This window comes from Salvelinus namaycush, chromosome 6 (genome assembly GCF_016432855.1).
Source record: "Salvelinus namaycush isolate Seneca chromosome 6, SaNama_1.0, whole genome shotgun sequence".
Lineage (NCBI taxonomy): Eukaryota > Metazoa > Chordata > Actinopteri > Salmoniformes > Salmonidae > Salvelinus > Salvelinus namaycush.
Genome location: NC_052312.1, coordinates 3,738,681 through 3,755,741, shown reverse-complemented (window position 1 = coordinate 3,755,741; position 17,061 = coordinate 3,738,681). Strand labels below are relative to the sequence as shown.

At 50.9% G+C, this 17,061-nt stretch overlaps 1 protein-coding gene across 2 annotated transcripts in view; it reads left to right on the top strand.

Moving 5' to 3' along the window:
• The window catches only part of LOC120049562 (arf-GAP with Rho-GAP domain, ANK repeat and PH domain-containing protein 2-like), a 52,854-nt gene that overhangs the window by 20,686 nt on the left and 15,107 nt on the right, over window positions 1-17,061 (top strand). For both annotated transcript variants that reach the window (XM_038995841.1, XM_038995840.1), the window contains exons 6-7: window positions 2,654-3,061; window positions 5,570-5,639. In XM_038995841.1, the coding sequence (XP_038851769.1) occupies window positions 2,654-3,061; window positions 5,570-5,639 (478 nt within the window). The remainder of the gene's footprint in view (window positions 1-2,653; window positions 3,062-5,569; window positions 5,640-17,061) is intronic.

Genomic DNA, 17,061 nt, shown 5'->3' with positions numbered 1-17,061 from the left:
AAACAGTTCAAGCTTCTAATTTTTTTAAATGAATCTCTCCAGAAATACGTTTCTCACTGTTGCCGCCTGCTATAGACCCCACTCAGCTCCCAGCTGTGCCCTGGACACCATATGTGAATTGATTGCCCCCCATCTATCTTCAGAGTTCGTTCTGTTAGGTGACCTAAACTGGGACATACTTATCACCCCAGCAGTCCTACAATCTAAGCTAGATGCCCTCAATCTCACACAAATTATCAAGCAAACCACTAGGTACAACCCTAAATCTGTAAACATGGGCACCCTCATAGATATTATCCTAACCAACTTGCCCACCAAATATACCTCTGCTGTTTTCAATCAAGATCTCAGCGATCACTGCCTCATTGCCTGCATCCGTAATGGGTCCGCGGTCAAAGGACCACGCCTCATCACTGTCAAACGCTCCCTAAAACACTTCAGCGAGTAGGCCTTTCTAATCGACCTGGCCCGGGTATCCTGGAACGATATTGACCTCATCCCGTCAGTCGAGGATGCCTGGTCGTTCTTTAAAAGTAATTTCCTCAACATCTTAAATAAGCATGCCCCTTTCAAAAAATGTAGAACTAAGAACAGATATAGCCCTTGGTTCACTCCAGACCTGACTACCCTTGACCAGCACAAAAACTTCCTGTGGCGGACTGCAATAGCATCAAATAGTACCCGCGATATGCAACTGTTGAGGGAAGTCAGGAACTAATACACACAGTCAGTCAGGAAAGCAAAGGCTAGCTTTTTCAAACATAAATTTGCATCCTGTAGCTCTAACTCCAAAAGGTTTTGGGACACTGTAAAGTCCATGGAGAACAAGAGCACCTCCTCCCAGCTGCCCACTGCACTGAGGCTAGGTAACACGGTCACCACCGATAAATCCATGATAATCAAAAATTTCAATAAGCATTTCTCTACGGCTGGCCATGCTTTCCTCCTGGCTACCCCAACCCTGGCCAACAGCTCCGTACCCCCCACAGCTACTTGCCCAAGCCTCCCCAGCTTCTCCTTCACCCAAATCCAGATTGCAGATGTTCTGAAAGAGCTGCAAAACCTGGACCCGTACCAATCAGCTGGGCTAGACAATATGGACCCTCTCTTTCTAAAATGATCAGTCGCCATTGTTGCAACCCCTATTACCAGTCTGTTCAACCTCTCTTTCGTATTGTCCGAGATCCCTGAAGATAGGAAAGCTGCTGCGGTCATCCCCCTCTTCAAAGGGGGTGACACTCTAGACCCAAACTGTTATAGATCTATATCAATCCTGCCCTGCCTTTCTAAAGTCTTTGAAAGCCAAGTTAACTAACAGATCACTGACCATTTTGAATCCCACCGTACCTTCTCCGCTGTGCAATCCGGTTTCCGAGCTGGTCATGGGTGCACCTCAGCCACGCTCAAGGTACAAAACGATATCATAACCACCATCAATAAAAGACAGTAATGTGCAGCCGTCTTCATAGACCTGGCCAAGACTTTCGACTCTGTCAATCACCGTATTCTTATCGGCAGACTCAATAACCTTGGTTTCTCAAATGACTGCCTCGTCTGGTTCACCAATTACTCGCAGACTGAGTTCAGTGTGTCAAATTGGAGGGCATGTTGTCCGGACCTCTGGCAGTCTCTATGGGGGTACCACAGGGTTCAATTCCCGGGCCGACTCTTTTCTCTGTATATATCAACGATGTTGCTCTTGCTGTGGGTGATTCCCTGATCCACGTCTACGCAGATGACACCATTCTGTATACATCTGGCCCTTCTTTGGACACTGTGTTAACTAACCTCCAAACGAGCTTCAATGCCATACAGCACTCCTTCCGTGGCCTCCAACTTCTCTTAAACGCTAGTAAAACCTGCATTTGCATGCTTTTCAACCGTTCGCTACCCGCCCGCCCAACTAGCATCACTACTCAGGACGGTTCTGACCTAGAATACATGGACAACTACAAGTACTTAGTTGTCTGGTAGACTGTAAACTCTCCTTCCAGACTCACATCAAACATCTCCAATCCAAAATCAAATCTAGAATCTGCTTTCTATTTCGCAACAAAGCCTTCTTCACTCTCGCCAACTCATACCAATACTCTACTCAGCAAATTGGATGTAGTCTATCACAGTGCCATCCGGTTTGTTACCAAAGCACCTTATACCACCCACCACTGCGACCTATATGCTCTAGTCGGCTGGCCCTCGCTACATATTCGTCGCCAGACCCACTGGCTCCAGGTCATCTATAAGTCTATGCTAGGTAAAGCTCCACCTTATCTCAGCTCACTGGTCACGATAACTACACCCACCCGTAGCACGCGCTCCAGCAGGTATATTTCACTGGTCATTTTAAAAGGCTAATTGATCATTAGAAAACTTATGCAATTATGTTAGCACAGCTGAAAACTGTTTTTTGATTAAAGAAGCACTAAATCTGGCCTTCTTTTAGACTAGTTGAGTATCTGGAGCATCAGCATTTGTGGGTTCAATTACAGGCTCAAAATGTCCAGAAACAAATAACTTTCTTCTGAAACTCGTCAGTCTATACTTGTTATGTGAAATTAAGACTATTCCATGTATATATATTTGATTGATTTATATATATATGTATTGTTTGATTGATTTATTAAATGCAACTCAACGTCACCCTATCCCACAGAAAGAAGCATGGTAAGATCAAGGAGTCCAGGAATAGCAACAAGACACAGGTCCCTCCACCTACTTCAACGGTCCACAACCTCTATGAAGATGACTACTCTATAGTGGAAGAGTGCACCACCAGTTGGGAACTATCCAATCATGCTTGGCCTAATGCTGCTACGGCGACCCCGGAGCCCCTCCTCTCCGGCCCCCCGCCCGGCCCCGCCCTCTCCCAGGTCGTTCCCATGACAATGGTGGTGTGTGACCTCTACTCGGAGCCCTTTGACACGCTGGGTGGTCTGGTGAAGAATACGTTACCCGTGTTACCCGCAGACCACGCGGATAATATCTCCCCTTACGCCTGCTTCTACGGGGCCCCTAAGACCAAACTCAAGATGGGGTGGCTGGACAAGCTCTCACCGCAAGGGTAAGACCACAGGATGAAATAGAACATCACATAGTAGTATTCTATTATACTATTCTATTATGGTATGCATTAGTTGAAGCTCAATGTTACCTATAAATATACCTACCATCATATCTAAGCCAATATCACACCAATGTCGATGAAAATTCACAAATCAACTTGATTGGAGGTACACAACACACTCCGTGCCTATCGTCATGTGCCGTCCGGCTGTTACAGAGAACAACATACCGGATTTTTAACAGGGTCGTTAGCAATTGAGTTTTCTGCGTCTACCTAGCTCAAATTCTACATGTCGGATTAAAACTAAACTATAGCGCCCAAGAAGAAGAAGTTAAGTGACCTTTTGGATTTAAAACATTTAAGGATTCAAATCAAAGCAAATTTTATTTGTCACATGCGCACAACAACGTGTCGACCTTACCGTGAAATGCTTACTTACAAGCCCTTAACCAACAATGCAGTTCAAGAAATTGAGTTAAGAAAATATTTACGAAATAAACTAAAGTAAAAAAAAAAGAATTCATCGCTCTCACATGCACATTTCCGTCTGTTAAGAATCAACGATGTGCTACCTTTTTGTAGTATTCTGACATCTTTTCAGCCGAATCGCAGAGCTCTAACTGGGTCAACTCAGTTGCTCGGCAACAACACAGCTGCCACATCCTGCCAGTTGTAAGAAGTGGCTGAGAACAAACCTAGGCTACTGTAGCTAGCTACCTGTATGGTGGTATTCAAGCTGAGGATAATAAATACAAAAATATATTTTGATTAGCTAGCTAATGTTATCGAGCTAATGTTTCTTGTCCAAAGTCCAGCAGCTAGCCTCTGTAGCTAGCTAGCTAACACCAGTCAGCTGAAAGCTATCTAATTAGCTACCGAACAGGCAAAGAAAGGTAGCAAGCTATATATTTTTTTATGGAAGGTTTGTTACAAAAATATCTTCAGCCACTAGCTAGTTAGAGACAGATAAACAGCTGACAACAACAGCTCAACACAGAAGCTAGATAACGAAAGCTAGCTCACGTCCAAATGCAGGTCCTACATTTTCCCACAAAACATAGCTAGCTAGCTACATCAGTTCAAAACCAACACCAGTGGTGCAGCACTAGGGGTGGGGGGAGGGGCTAATGCCAGATTATATAAATGTGTAAGATTTACAAGCTGTGAAAGGAACATGTAAGATGTGGCCCTAGTGTACGAGGGGGATCTTTTTGTTTCGTCTTTATGGCTGAGGTATACGACCTTCAAAGGTCATTAACTTATAACCATTTTATTTTATTTTGCTTTCAATTGGAATTGAGTCATATTTTACATTATAAACTGGATGGTTCGTGCCCTGAATGCTGATTGTCTGACCACAAGTATGACAAAGCATTTATTTTTACTGCTCTAAATAGGTTGGTAGCCAGTTTATAATAGCAATAAGGCACCTCAGGGGTTTGTGGTATATGGCCAATATACCACGGCTAAGGGCTGTTTTTATTCACCTTCTGAAAACTACAGAAAATTACTTTTTGACTATCCATGGTAAATTCTAACATACTTTAATAGTTAGTTCAAAACTGATTTGAGCTATTAGAGGGCAACAGCCACCAGACCAGTGTTTAAACCAGCAACCCTTGCAGTTATGCATGCACAACACCTGTGCCATTAATGCCCAGACCTTTTGGCAGAGGCCAAATTAAAGGTTACACTCACACTGCCTGTGGCAGACTTATTTTTTGTCTTTCGTTTTTTTTACACCAGCTTCAAACAGCTGAAAGTACAATACTTTTGGTTATTTATAATATATTTCAGAGCGGTTTAGATGATATAATAATTCTCTACACTATACGTTGCTTGTTTTGTCTCAGAAACTGAAATTAGGCGAACTATTAGAATTTTAAAAACCAGGTAATGGAGGAGCGATTTTTCTGCATAGTGTACCTTTTAAATACCCAGGCGTTGTAAGATCTGGCATGCGTCTGCAATGTAGTCGTGCAGGAACTCGACCAATGACTACCCAGAATCCTTAAGTGGTTATTAAACAGAGCTTCTTGTTCCTGTTCTCATCCTCTTCTGTTTAGGTATGAGAAACCTAACCTTATTTTAGTTTTCACAACCTCAGAGCAAAGCAGCGGTTTCTTTTATAGTTATCTGTATTTCTCTGTGTGTTTATGCTTTCATAGTTCCTCTTACAAAAAAAAAAATCTGTCACTTCCCTTTTTTGTTTTGTGCCCTTCTTCTGAAACCACATGATTAGCATAAAGTTGTCAACCTGCCTTAGTTTGAGATGTTGAATATTCATCTATTTTAACAGCATAACCAGCACCCTGTTTTACTGTACCATACGGCAGGCTTGTGTATGATAGTATTCTACTGTACAGAATGAACTTGATTGAACTTGTATTGTGATTGGGTGGAGATGCTGTTCTGTAGTAGTTCATAGCAACGCTTTTCATTTTTTTAAATTGTTTACATACGTACTACTTCCAGCTCTTCAACTTTCCTTCTTTCGCTTTTCAGAAACTGTGTTTTTCAGAAAAGATGGGTGAAGTTTGATGGAGAGAACCTCTCTTATTACAACAACGATAAGGTCAGTCAGTCACACACACACACACACACAAACACCAAGTGCTTTCACCTAACATTTTGCACGCTAACACTACCACACTAACAGGCATGTCTTCTAATCAACCACACACGTTCATATCCTCGTCCTACACACACACACCTCCACACATCACATCTTCATTATCTGATGAAAGGTATTCTGTACCACTATGATAGTAGGTACAGTACCTACAGTAAGGTCCAAAAGTATTTGGACAGTAATACATTGTTTTGTTGTTTTGGTGCTGTGGTGTAAAATGGGGGGGGGGGGGGGGGGGGGCTTATGTACAAAAAGCGCTTCATTTCTAAACAGTTCACCCGATAAGGATGAAAATGCCTTCAAATAAATCTGACAGTCTGGACTAACATTATAGTAAAAAGACAAGTCACTGTCCAAAGACAGATACAGCCCATCCATCCCTCTGATCCATCTATCCACCCACACATCCACCCCTCTGATCCATCCACCCCTCTGATCCATCCACCCCTCTGATCCATCCACCCTCTAATCCATCCACCCTCTGATCCATCCACACATCCATCCACCCTCTGATCCATCCACCCCTCTGATCCATCCACCCCTCTGATCCATCTATCCACCCACACATCCACCCCACTGATCCATCCACCCCTCTGATCCATCAACCCTCTGATCCATCCACCCTCTGATCCATCCACCCCTCTGATCCATCCACCCTCTGATCTATCCACACCTCTGATCCATCCACCCCTCTGATCCATCCACCCTCTGATCCATCCACCCCTCTGATCCATCCACCCTCTGATCTATCCACACCTCTGATCTATCCACACCTCTGATCCATCCACCCTCTGATCCATCCACCCCTCTGATCCATCCACCCCTCTGATCCATCCACCCCTCTGATCCATCCACCCCTCTGATCCATCCACCCTCTGATCTATCCACACCTCTGATCCATCCACCCCTCTGATCCATCCACCCCTCTGATCCATCCACCCCTCTGACCCATCCACCCCTCTGATCCATCCACCCCTCTGATCCATCCACACCTCTGATCCATCCACCCCTTGATCCATCCACCCTTTGATCCATCCACCCTCTGATCCATCCACCCTTTGATCCATCCACCCCTCTGATCCATCCACCCCTCTGATCCATCCACCCTCTGATCCATCTACCCCTCTGATCCAGCCAACCCTCTGATCCACCCACCCACAAATCCACCCCTCTGATCCATCCACCCTCTGATCCACCCACACATCCATCTACCCTCTGATCCATCCACCCTCTGATCCACCCACACATCTATCCACCCCTCTGATCCACCCACCCACAAATCCACCCCTCTGATCCACCCACACATCCATCTACCCTCTGATCCATCCACCCTCTGATCCACCCACACATCCATCTACCCTCTGATCCATCCACCCTCTGATCCACCCATCCTCTGATCCATCCACACATCCATCCACCCCTCTGATCCATCCACCCCTCTGATCCATCACCCTCTAATCATCCATCCACCCTCTAATCAAACCACCTCTGATCCATCCACACCTCTGATCCATCCACCCCTCTGATCCATCCACCCTCTGATCTATCCACACCTCTGATCCATCCACCCCTCTGATCCATCCACCGTCTGATCCATCCACCCTCTGATCCATCCACCCCTCTAATCCATCCACCCCTCTGATCCATCCACCCTCTGATCCATCCACCCCTCTAATCCATCCACCCTCTGATCCATCCACACCTCTAATCCATCCACCCTCTGATCCATCCACACCTCTGATCCATCCACACATCCATCCACCCCTCTGATCCATCCACCCTCTGATCCATCCACCCCTCTGATCCATCCACACCTCTGATCCATCCACCCTCTGATCCATCCACCCTCTGATCCATCCACCCTCTGATCCATCCAACCCTCTGATCCATCCACCCTCTGATCTATCCACACCTCTGATCCATCCACCCCTCTGATCCATCCACCCCTCTGATCCATCCACCCCTCTGATCCATCCACCCCTCTGATCCATCCACACCTCTGATCCATCCACCCCTCTGATCCATCCACCCTTTGATCCATACACCCCTCTGATCCATCCACCCTCTGATCCATCCACCCTTTGATCCATCCACCCCTCTGATCCATCCACCCCTCTGATCCATCCACCCTCTGATCCATCCACCCCTCTGATCCAGCCAACCCTCTGATCCACCCACCCACAAATCCACCCCTCTGATCCATCCACCCTCTGATCCACCCACACATCCATCTACCCTCTGATCCATCCACCCTCTGATCCACCCACACATCTATCCACCCCTCTGATCCACCCACCCACAAATCCACCCCTCTGATCCACCCACACATCCATCTACCCTCTGATCCATCCACCCTCTGATCCACCCACACATCCATCTACCCTCTGATCCATCCACCCTCTGATCCACCCATCCTCTGATCCATCCACACATCCATCCACCCCTCTGATCCATCCACCCCTCTGATCCATCCACCCTCTGATCCATCCACCCCTCTAATCAAACCACCCTCTGATCCATCCACACCTCTGATCCATCCACCCCTCTGATCCATCCACCCTCTGATCTATCCACACCTCTGATCCATCCACCTCTCTGATCCATCCACCCTCTGATCCATCCACCCTCTGATCCATCCACCCCTCTGATCCATCCACCCCTCTGATCCATCCACCCTCTGATCCATCCACCCCTCTAATCCATCCACCCTCTGATCCATCCACACCTCTAATCCATCCACCCTCTGATCCATCCACACCTCTGATCCATCCACACATCCATCCACCCCTCTGATCCATCCACCCTCTGATCCATCCACCCCTCTGATCCATCCACACCTCTGATCCATCCACCCTCTGATCCATCCACCCTCTGATCCATCCACCCTCTGATCCATCCAACCCTCTGATCCATCCACCCTCTGATCTATCCACACCTCTGATCCATCCACCCCTCTGATCCATCCACCCCTCTGATCCATCCACCCCTCTGATCCATCCACCCCTCTGATCCATCCACACCTCTGATCCATCCACCCTCTGATCCATCCACCCTTTGATCCATCCACCCCTCTGATCCATCCACCCTCTGATCCATCCACCCTTTGATCCATCCACCCCTCTGATCCATCCACCCCTCTGATCCATCCACCCTCTGATCCATCCACCCCTCTGATCCAGCCAACCCTCTGATCCACCCACCCACAAATCCACCCCTCTGATCCATCCACCCTCTGATCCACCCACACATCCATCTACCCTCTGATCCATCCACCCTCTGATCCACCCACACATCTATCCACCCCTCTGATCCACCCACCCACAAATCCACCCCTCTGATCCACCCACACATCCATCTACCCTCTGATCCATCCACCCTCTGATCCACCCACACATCCATCTACCCTCTGATCCATCCACCCTCTGATCCACCCATCCTCTGATCCATCCACACATTCATCCACCCCTCTGATCCATCCACCCCTCTGATCCATCCACCCTCTGATCCATCCACCCCTCTAATCAAACCACCCTCTGATCCATCCACACCTCTGATCCATCCACCCCTCTGATCCATCCACCCCTCTGATCCATCCACACCTCTGATCCATCCACCCCTCTGATCCATCCACCCTTTGATCCATCCACCCCTCTGATCCATCCACCCTCTGATCCATCCACCCTTTGATCCATCCACCCCTCTGATCCATCCACCCCTCTGATCCATCCACCCTCTGATCCATCCACCCCTCTGATCCAGCCAACCCTCTGATCCACCCACCCACAAATCCACCCCTCTGATCCATCCACCCTCTGATCCACCCACACATCCATCTACCCTCTGATCCATCCACCCTCTGATCCACCCACACATCTATCCACCCCTCTGATCCACCCACCCACAAATCCACCCCTCTGATCCACCCACACATCCATCTACCCTCTGATCCATCCACCCTCTGATCCACCCACACATCCATCTACCCTCTGATCCATCCACCCTCTGATCCACCCATCCTCTGATCCATCCACACATCCATCCACCCCTCTGATCCATCCACCCCTCTGATCCATCCACCCTCTGATCCATCCACCCCTCTAATCAAACCACCCTCTGATCCATCCACACCTCTGATCCATCCACCCCTCTGATCCATCCACCCTCTGATCTATCCACACCTCTGATCCATCCACCCCTCTGATCCATCCACCGTCTGATCCATCCACCCTCTGATCCATCCACCCCTCTAATCCATCCACCCCTCTGATCCATCCACCCTCTGATCCATCCACCCCTCTAATCCATCCACCCTCTGATCCATCCACACCTCTAATCCATCCACCCTCTGATCCATCCACACCTCTGATCCATCCACACATCCATCCACCCCTCTGATCCATCCACCCTCTGATCCATCCACCCCTCTGATCCATCCACACCTCTGATCCATCCACCCTCTGATCCATCCACCCTCTGATCCATCCACCCTCTGATCCATCCAACCCTCTGATCCATCCACCCTCTGATCTATCCACACCTCTGATCCATCCACCCCTCTGATCCATCCACCCCTCTGATCCATCCACCCCTCTGATCCATCCACCCCTCTGATCCATCCACACCTCTGATCCATCCACCCCTCTGATCCATCCACCCTTTGATCCATACACCCCTCTGATCCATCCACCCTCTGATCCATCCACCCTTTGATCCATCCACCCCTCTGATCCATCCACCCCTCTGATCCATCCACCCTCTGATCCATCCACCCCTCTGATCCAGCCAACCCTCTGATCCACCCACCCACAAATCCACCCCTCTGATCCATCCACCCTCTGATCCACCCACACATCCATCTACCCTCTGATCCATCCACCCTCTGATCCACCCACACATCTATCCACCCCTCTGATCCACCCACCCACAAATCCACCCCTCTGATCCACCCACACATCCATCTACCCTCTGATCCATCCACCCTCTGATCCACCCACACATCCATCTACCCTCTGATCCATCCACCCTCTGATCCACCCATCCTCTGATCCATCCACACATCCATCCACCCCTCTGATCCATCCACCCCTCTGATCCATCCACCCTCTGATCCATCCACCCCTCTAATCAAACCACCCTCTGATCCATCCACACCTCTGATCCATCCACCCCTCTGATCCATCCACCCTCTGATCTATCCACACCTCTGATCCATCCACCTCTCTGATCCATCCACCCTCTGATCCATCCACCCTCTGATCCATCCACCCCTCTGATCCATCCACCCCTCTGATCCATCCACCCTCTGATCCATCCACCCCTCTAATCCATCCACCCTCTGATCCATCCACACCTCTAATCCATCCACCCTCTGATCCATCCACACCTCTGATCCATCCACACATCCATCCACCCCTCTGATCCATCCACCCTCTGATCCATCCACCCCTCTGATCCATCCACACCTCTGATCCATCCACCCTCTGATCCATCCACCCTCTGATCCATCCACCCTCTGATCCATCCAACCCTCTGATCCATCCACCCTCTGATCTATCCACACCTCTGATCCATCCACCCCTCTGATCCATCCACCCCTCTGATCCATCCACCCCTCTGATCCATCCACCCCTCTGATCCATCCACACCTCTGATCCATCCACCCCTCTGATCCATCCACCCTTTGATCCATCCACCCCTCTGATCCATCCACCCTCTGATCCATCCACCCTTTGATCCATCCACCCCTCTGATCCATCCACCCCTCTGATCCATCCACCCTCTGATCCATCCACCCCTCTGATCCAGCCAACCCTCTGATCCACCCACCCACAAATCCACCCCTCTGATCCATCCACCCTCTGATCCACCCACACATCCATCTACCCTCTGATCCATCCACCCTCTGATCCACCCACACATCTATCCACCCCTCTGATCCACCCACCCACAAATCCACCCCTCTGATCCACCCACACATCCATCTACCCTCTGATCCATCCACCCTCTGATCCACCCACACATCCATCTACCCTCTGATCCATCCACCCTCTGATCCACCCATCCTCTGATCCATCCACACATTCATCCACCCCTCTGATCCATCCACCCCTCTGATCCATCCACCCTCTGATCCATCCACCCCTCTAATCAAACCACCCTCTGATCCATCCACACCTCTGATCCATCCACCCCTCTGATCCATCCACCCTCTGATCTATCCACACCTCTGATCCATCCACCCCTCTGATCCATCCACCCTCTGATCCATCCACCCTCTGATCCATCCACCCCTCTGATCCAGCCAACCCTCTGATCCATCCACCCTCTGATCCATCCACCCCTCTAATCCATCCACCCTCTGATCCATCCACACCTCTAATCCATCCACCCTCTGATCCATCCACACCTCTGATCCATCCACACATCCATCCACCCCTCTGATCCATCCACCCTCTGATCCATCCACCCCTCTGATCCATCCACACCTCTGATCCATCCACCCTCTGATCCATCCACCCTCTGATCCATCCACCCTCTGATCCATCCAACCCTCTGATCCATCCACCCCTCTGATCCATCCACACATCCATCCACCCCTCTGATCCATCCACCCCTCTGATCCATCCACCCTCTGATCCATCCACCCCTCTTATCCATCCACCCCTCTGATCCATCCACCCTCTTATCCATCCACCCTCTGATCCATCCACACATCCATCCACCCTCTGATCTATCCACCCCTCTGATCCAGCCAACCCTCTGATCCATCCACCCTCTGATCCATCCACACATCCATCCACCCTCTGATCCATCCACCCCTCTGATCCATCCACCCCTCTGATCCATCCACCCTCTGATCCATCCACCCTCTGATCCATCCACCCCTCTAATCCATCTACCCTCTGATCCATCCACCCTCTGATCCATCCACCCCTTTGTTCCATCCACCCCTCTGATCCATCCACCCCTCTGATCCATCCACCCTCTGATCCATCCACCCTCTGATCCATCCACCCCTCTAATCCATCTACCCTCTGATCCATCCACCCTCTGATCCATCCACCCCTTTGTTCCATCCACCCCTCTGATCCATCCACACATCTATCCACCCCTCTGATCCATCCACCCCTCTAATCCATCTACCCTCTTATCCATCCACCCTCTGATCTATCCACACCTCTGATCCATCCACCCCTCTGATCCATCCACCCCTCTGATCCATCCACCCCTCTGATCCATCCACCCCTCTGATCCATCCACCCTTTGATCCATCCACCCCTCTGATCCATCCACCCCTCTGATCCATCCACCCTCTGATCCATCCACCCCTCTGATCCAGCCAACCCTCTGATCCACCCACCCACAAATCCACCCCTCTGATCCATCCACCCTCTGATCCACCCACACATCCATCTACCCTCTGATCCATCCACCCTCTGATCCACCCACACATCTATCCACCCCTCTGATCCACCCACCCACAAATCCACCCCTCTGATCCACCCACACATCCATCTACCCTCTGATCCATCCACCCTCTGATCCACCCACACATCCATCTACCCTCTGATCCATCCACCCTCTGATCCACCCATCCTCTGATCCATCCACACATTCATCCACCCCTCTGATCCATCCACCCCTCTGATCCATCCACCCTCTGATCCATCCACCCCTCTAATCAAACCACCCTCTGATCCATCCACACCTCTGATCCATCCACCCCTCTGATCCATCCACCCTCTGATCTATCCACACCTCTGATCCATCCACCCCTCTGATCCATCCACCCTCTGATCCATCCACCCTCTGATCCATCCACCCCTCTGATCCAGCCAACCCTCTGATCCATCCACCCTCTGATCCATCCACCCCTCTAATCCATCCACCCTCTGATCCATCCACACCTCTAATCCATCCACCCTCTGATCCATCCACACCTCTGATCCATCCACACATCCATCCACCCCTCTGATCCATCCACCCTCTGATCCATCCACCCCTCTGATCCATCCACACCTCTGATCCATCCACCCTCTGATCCATCCACCCTCTGATCCATCCACCCTCTGATCCATCCAACCCTCTGATCCATCCACCCCTCTGATCCATCCACACATCCATCCACCCCTCTGATCCATCCACCCCTCTGATCCATCCACCCTCTGATCCATCCACCCCTCTTATCCATCCACCCCTCTGATCCATCCACCCTCTTATCCATCCACCCTCTGATCCATCCACACATCCATCCACCCTCTGATCTATCCACCCCTCTGATCCAGCCAACCCTCTGATCCATCCACCCTCTGATCCATCCACACATCCATCCACCCTCTGATCCATCCACCCCTCTGATCCATCCACCCTCTGATCCATCCACCCTCTGATCCATCCACCCCTCTAATCCATCTACCCTCTGATCCATCCACCCTCTGATCCATCCACCCCTTTGTTCCATCCACCCCTCTGATCCATCCACCCCTCTGATCCATCCACCCTCTGATCCATCCACCCTCTGATCCATCCACCCCTCTAATCCATCTACCCTCTGATCCATCCACCCTCTGATCCATCCACCCCTTTGTTCCATCCACCCCTCTGATCCATCCACACATCTATCCACCCCTCTGATCCATCCACCCCTCTAATCCATCTACCCTCTTATCCATCCACCCTCTGATCCATCCACCCCTCTGATCCATCCACCCCTCTGATCCATCCACCCCTCTGATCCATCCACCCCTCTGATCCATCCACCCTTTGATCCATCCACCCCTCTGATCCATCCACCCCTCTGATCCATCCACCCCTCTGATCCATCCACCCTCTGATCCATCCACCCCTCTGATCCAGCCAACCCTCTGATCCACCCACCCACAAATCCACCCCTCTGATCCATCCACCCTCTGATCCACCCACACATCCATCTACCCTCTGATCCATCCACCCTCTGATCCACCCACACATCTATCCACCCCTCTGATCCACCCACCCACAAATCCACCCCTCTGATCCACCAACACATCCATCTACCCTCTGATCCATCCACCCTCTGATCCACCCACACATCCATCTACCCTCTGATCCATCCACCCTCTGATCCACCCATCCTCTGATCCATCCACACATTCATCCACCCCTCTGATCCATCCACCCCTCTGATCCATCCACCCTCTGATCCATCCACCCCTCTAATCAAACCACCCTCTGATCCATCCACACCTCTGATCCATCCACCCCTCTGATCCATCCACCCTCTGATCTATCCACACCTCTGATCCATCCACCCCTCTGATCCATCCACCCTCTGATCCATCCACCCTCTGATCCATCCACCCCTCTGATCCAGCCAACCCTCTGATCCATCCACCCTCTGATCCATCCACCCCTCTAATCCATCCACCCTCTGATCCATCCACACCTCTAATCCATCCACCCTCTGATCCATCCACACCTCTGATCCATCCACACATCCATCCACCCCTCTGATCCATCCACCCTCTGATCCATCCACCCCTCTGATCCATCCACACCTCTGATCCATCCACCCTCTGATCCATCCACCCTCTGATCCATCCACCCTCTGATCCATCCACCCCTCTGATCCATCCACCCCTCTGATCCATCCACACATCCATCCACCCCTCTGATCCATCCACCCCTCTGATCCATCCACCCTCTGATCCATCCACCCCTCTTATCCATCCACCCCTCTGATCCATCCACCCTCTTATCCATCCACCCTCTGATCCATCCACACATCCATCCACCCTCTGATCTATCCACCCCTCTGATCCAGCCAACCCTCTGATCCATCCACCCTCTGATCCATCCACACATCCATCCACCCTCTGATCCATCCACCCCTCTGATCCATCCACCCTCTGATCCATCCACCCTCTGATCCATCCACCCCTCTAATCCATCTACCCTCTGATCCATCCACCCTCTGATCCATCCACCCCTTTGTTCCATCCACCCCTCTGATCCATCCACACATCTATCCACCCCTCTGATCCATCCACCCCTCTAATCCATCTACCCTCTTATCCATCCACCCCTCTGACCGTCCACCCCTCTGATCCATCCACCCCTCTAATCCATCTACCCTCTTATCCATCCACCCCTCTGACCGTCCACCCCTCTGATCCATCCACCCCTCTAATCCATCTACCCTCTGATCCATCCACCCCTCTGATCCATCCACCCCTCTGATCCATCCACCCCTCTGATCCATCCACCCCTCTGATCCATCCACCCCTCTGATCCATCCACCCCTCTGATCCATCCACCCTCTTATCCATCCACCCCTCTGATCCATCCACCCCTCTAATCCATCCACCCCTCTGATCCATCCACCCCTCTGATCCATCAACCCCTCTGATCCATCCACCCCTCTGATCCATCCACACATCCATCCACCCCTCTGATCCATCCACCCCTCTGATCCATCCACCCTCTGATCCATCCACCCCTCTAATCCATCCACCCTCTGATCCATCCACACCTCTGATCCATCCACCCCTCTGATCCATCCACCCTCTGATATATCCACACCTCTGATCCATCCACCCCTCTGATCCATCCACCCTCTGATCCATCCACCCTCTGATCCATCCACCCCTCTAATCCATCCACCCCTCTGATCCATCCACCCTCTGATCCATCCACCCCTCTAATCCATCCACCCTCTGATCCATCCACACCTCTAATCCATCCACCCTCTGATCCATCCCCACATCCATCCACCCTCTGATCCATCCACCCCTCTGATCCATCCACCCTCTGATCCATCCACCCTCTGATCCATCCACCCTCTGATCCATCCAACCCTCTGATCCATCCACCCCTCTGATCCATCCACACATCCATCCACCCCTCTGATCCATCCACCCCTCTCATCCATCCACCCTCTGATCCATCCACCCCTCTAATCCATCCACCCCTCTGATCCATCCACCCTCTGATCCATCCACCCTCTGATCCATCCACACATCCATCCACCCTCTGATCCATCCACCCCTCTGATCCAGCCAACCCTCTGATCCATCCACCCTCTGATCCATCCACACATCCATCCACCCTCTGATCCATCCACCCCTCTGATCCATCCACCCTCTGATCCATCCACCCTCTGATCCATCCACCCTCTGATCCATCCACCCCTCTAATCCATCTACCCTCTGATCCATCCACCCTCTGATCCATCCACCCCTCTGATCCATCCACCCCTCTGTTCCATCCACCCCTCTGATCCATCCACACATCTATCCACCCCTCTGATCCATCCACCCCTCTAATCCATCTACCCTCTTATCCATCCACCCCTCTGATCCATCCACCCCTCTGATCCATCCACCCC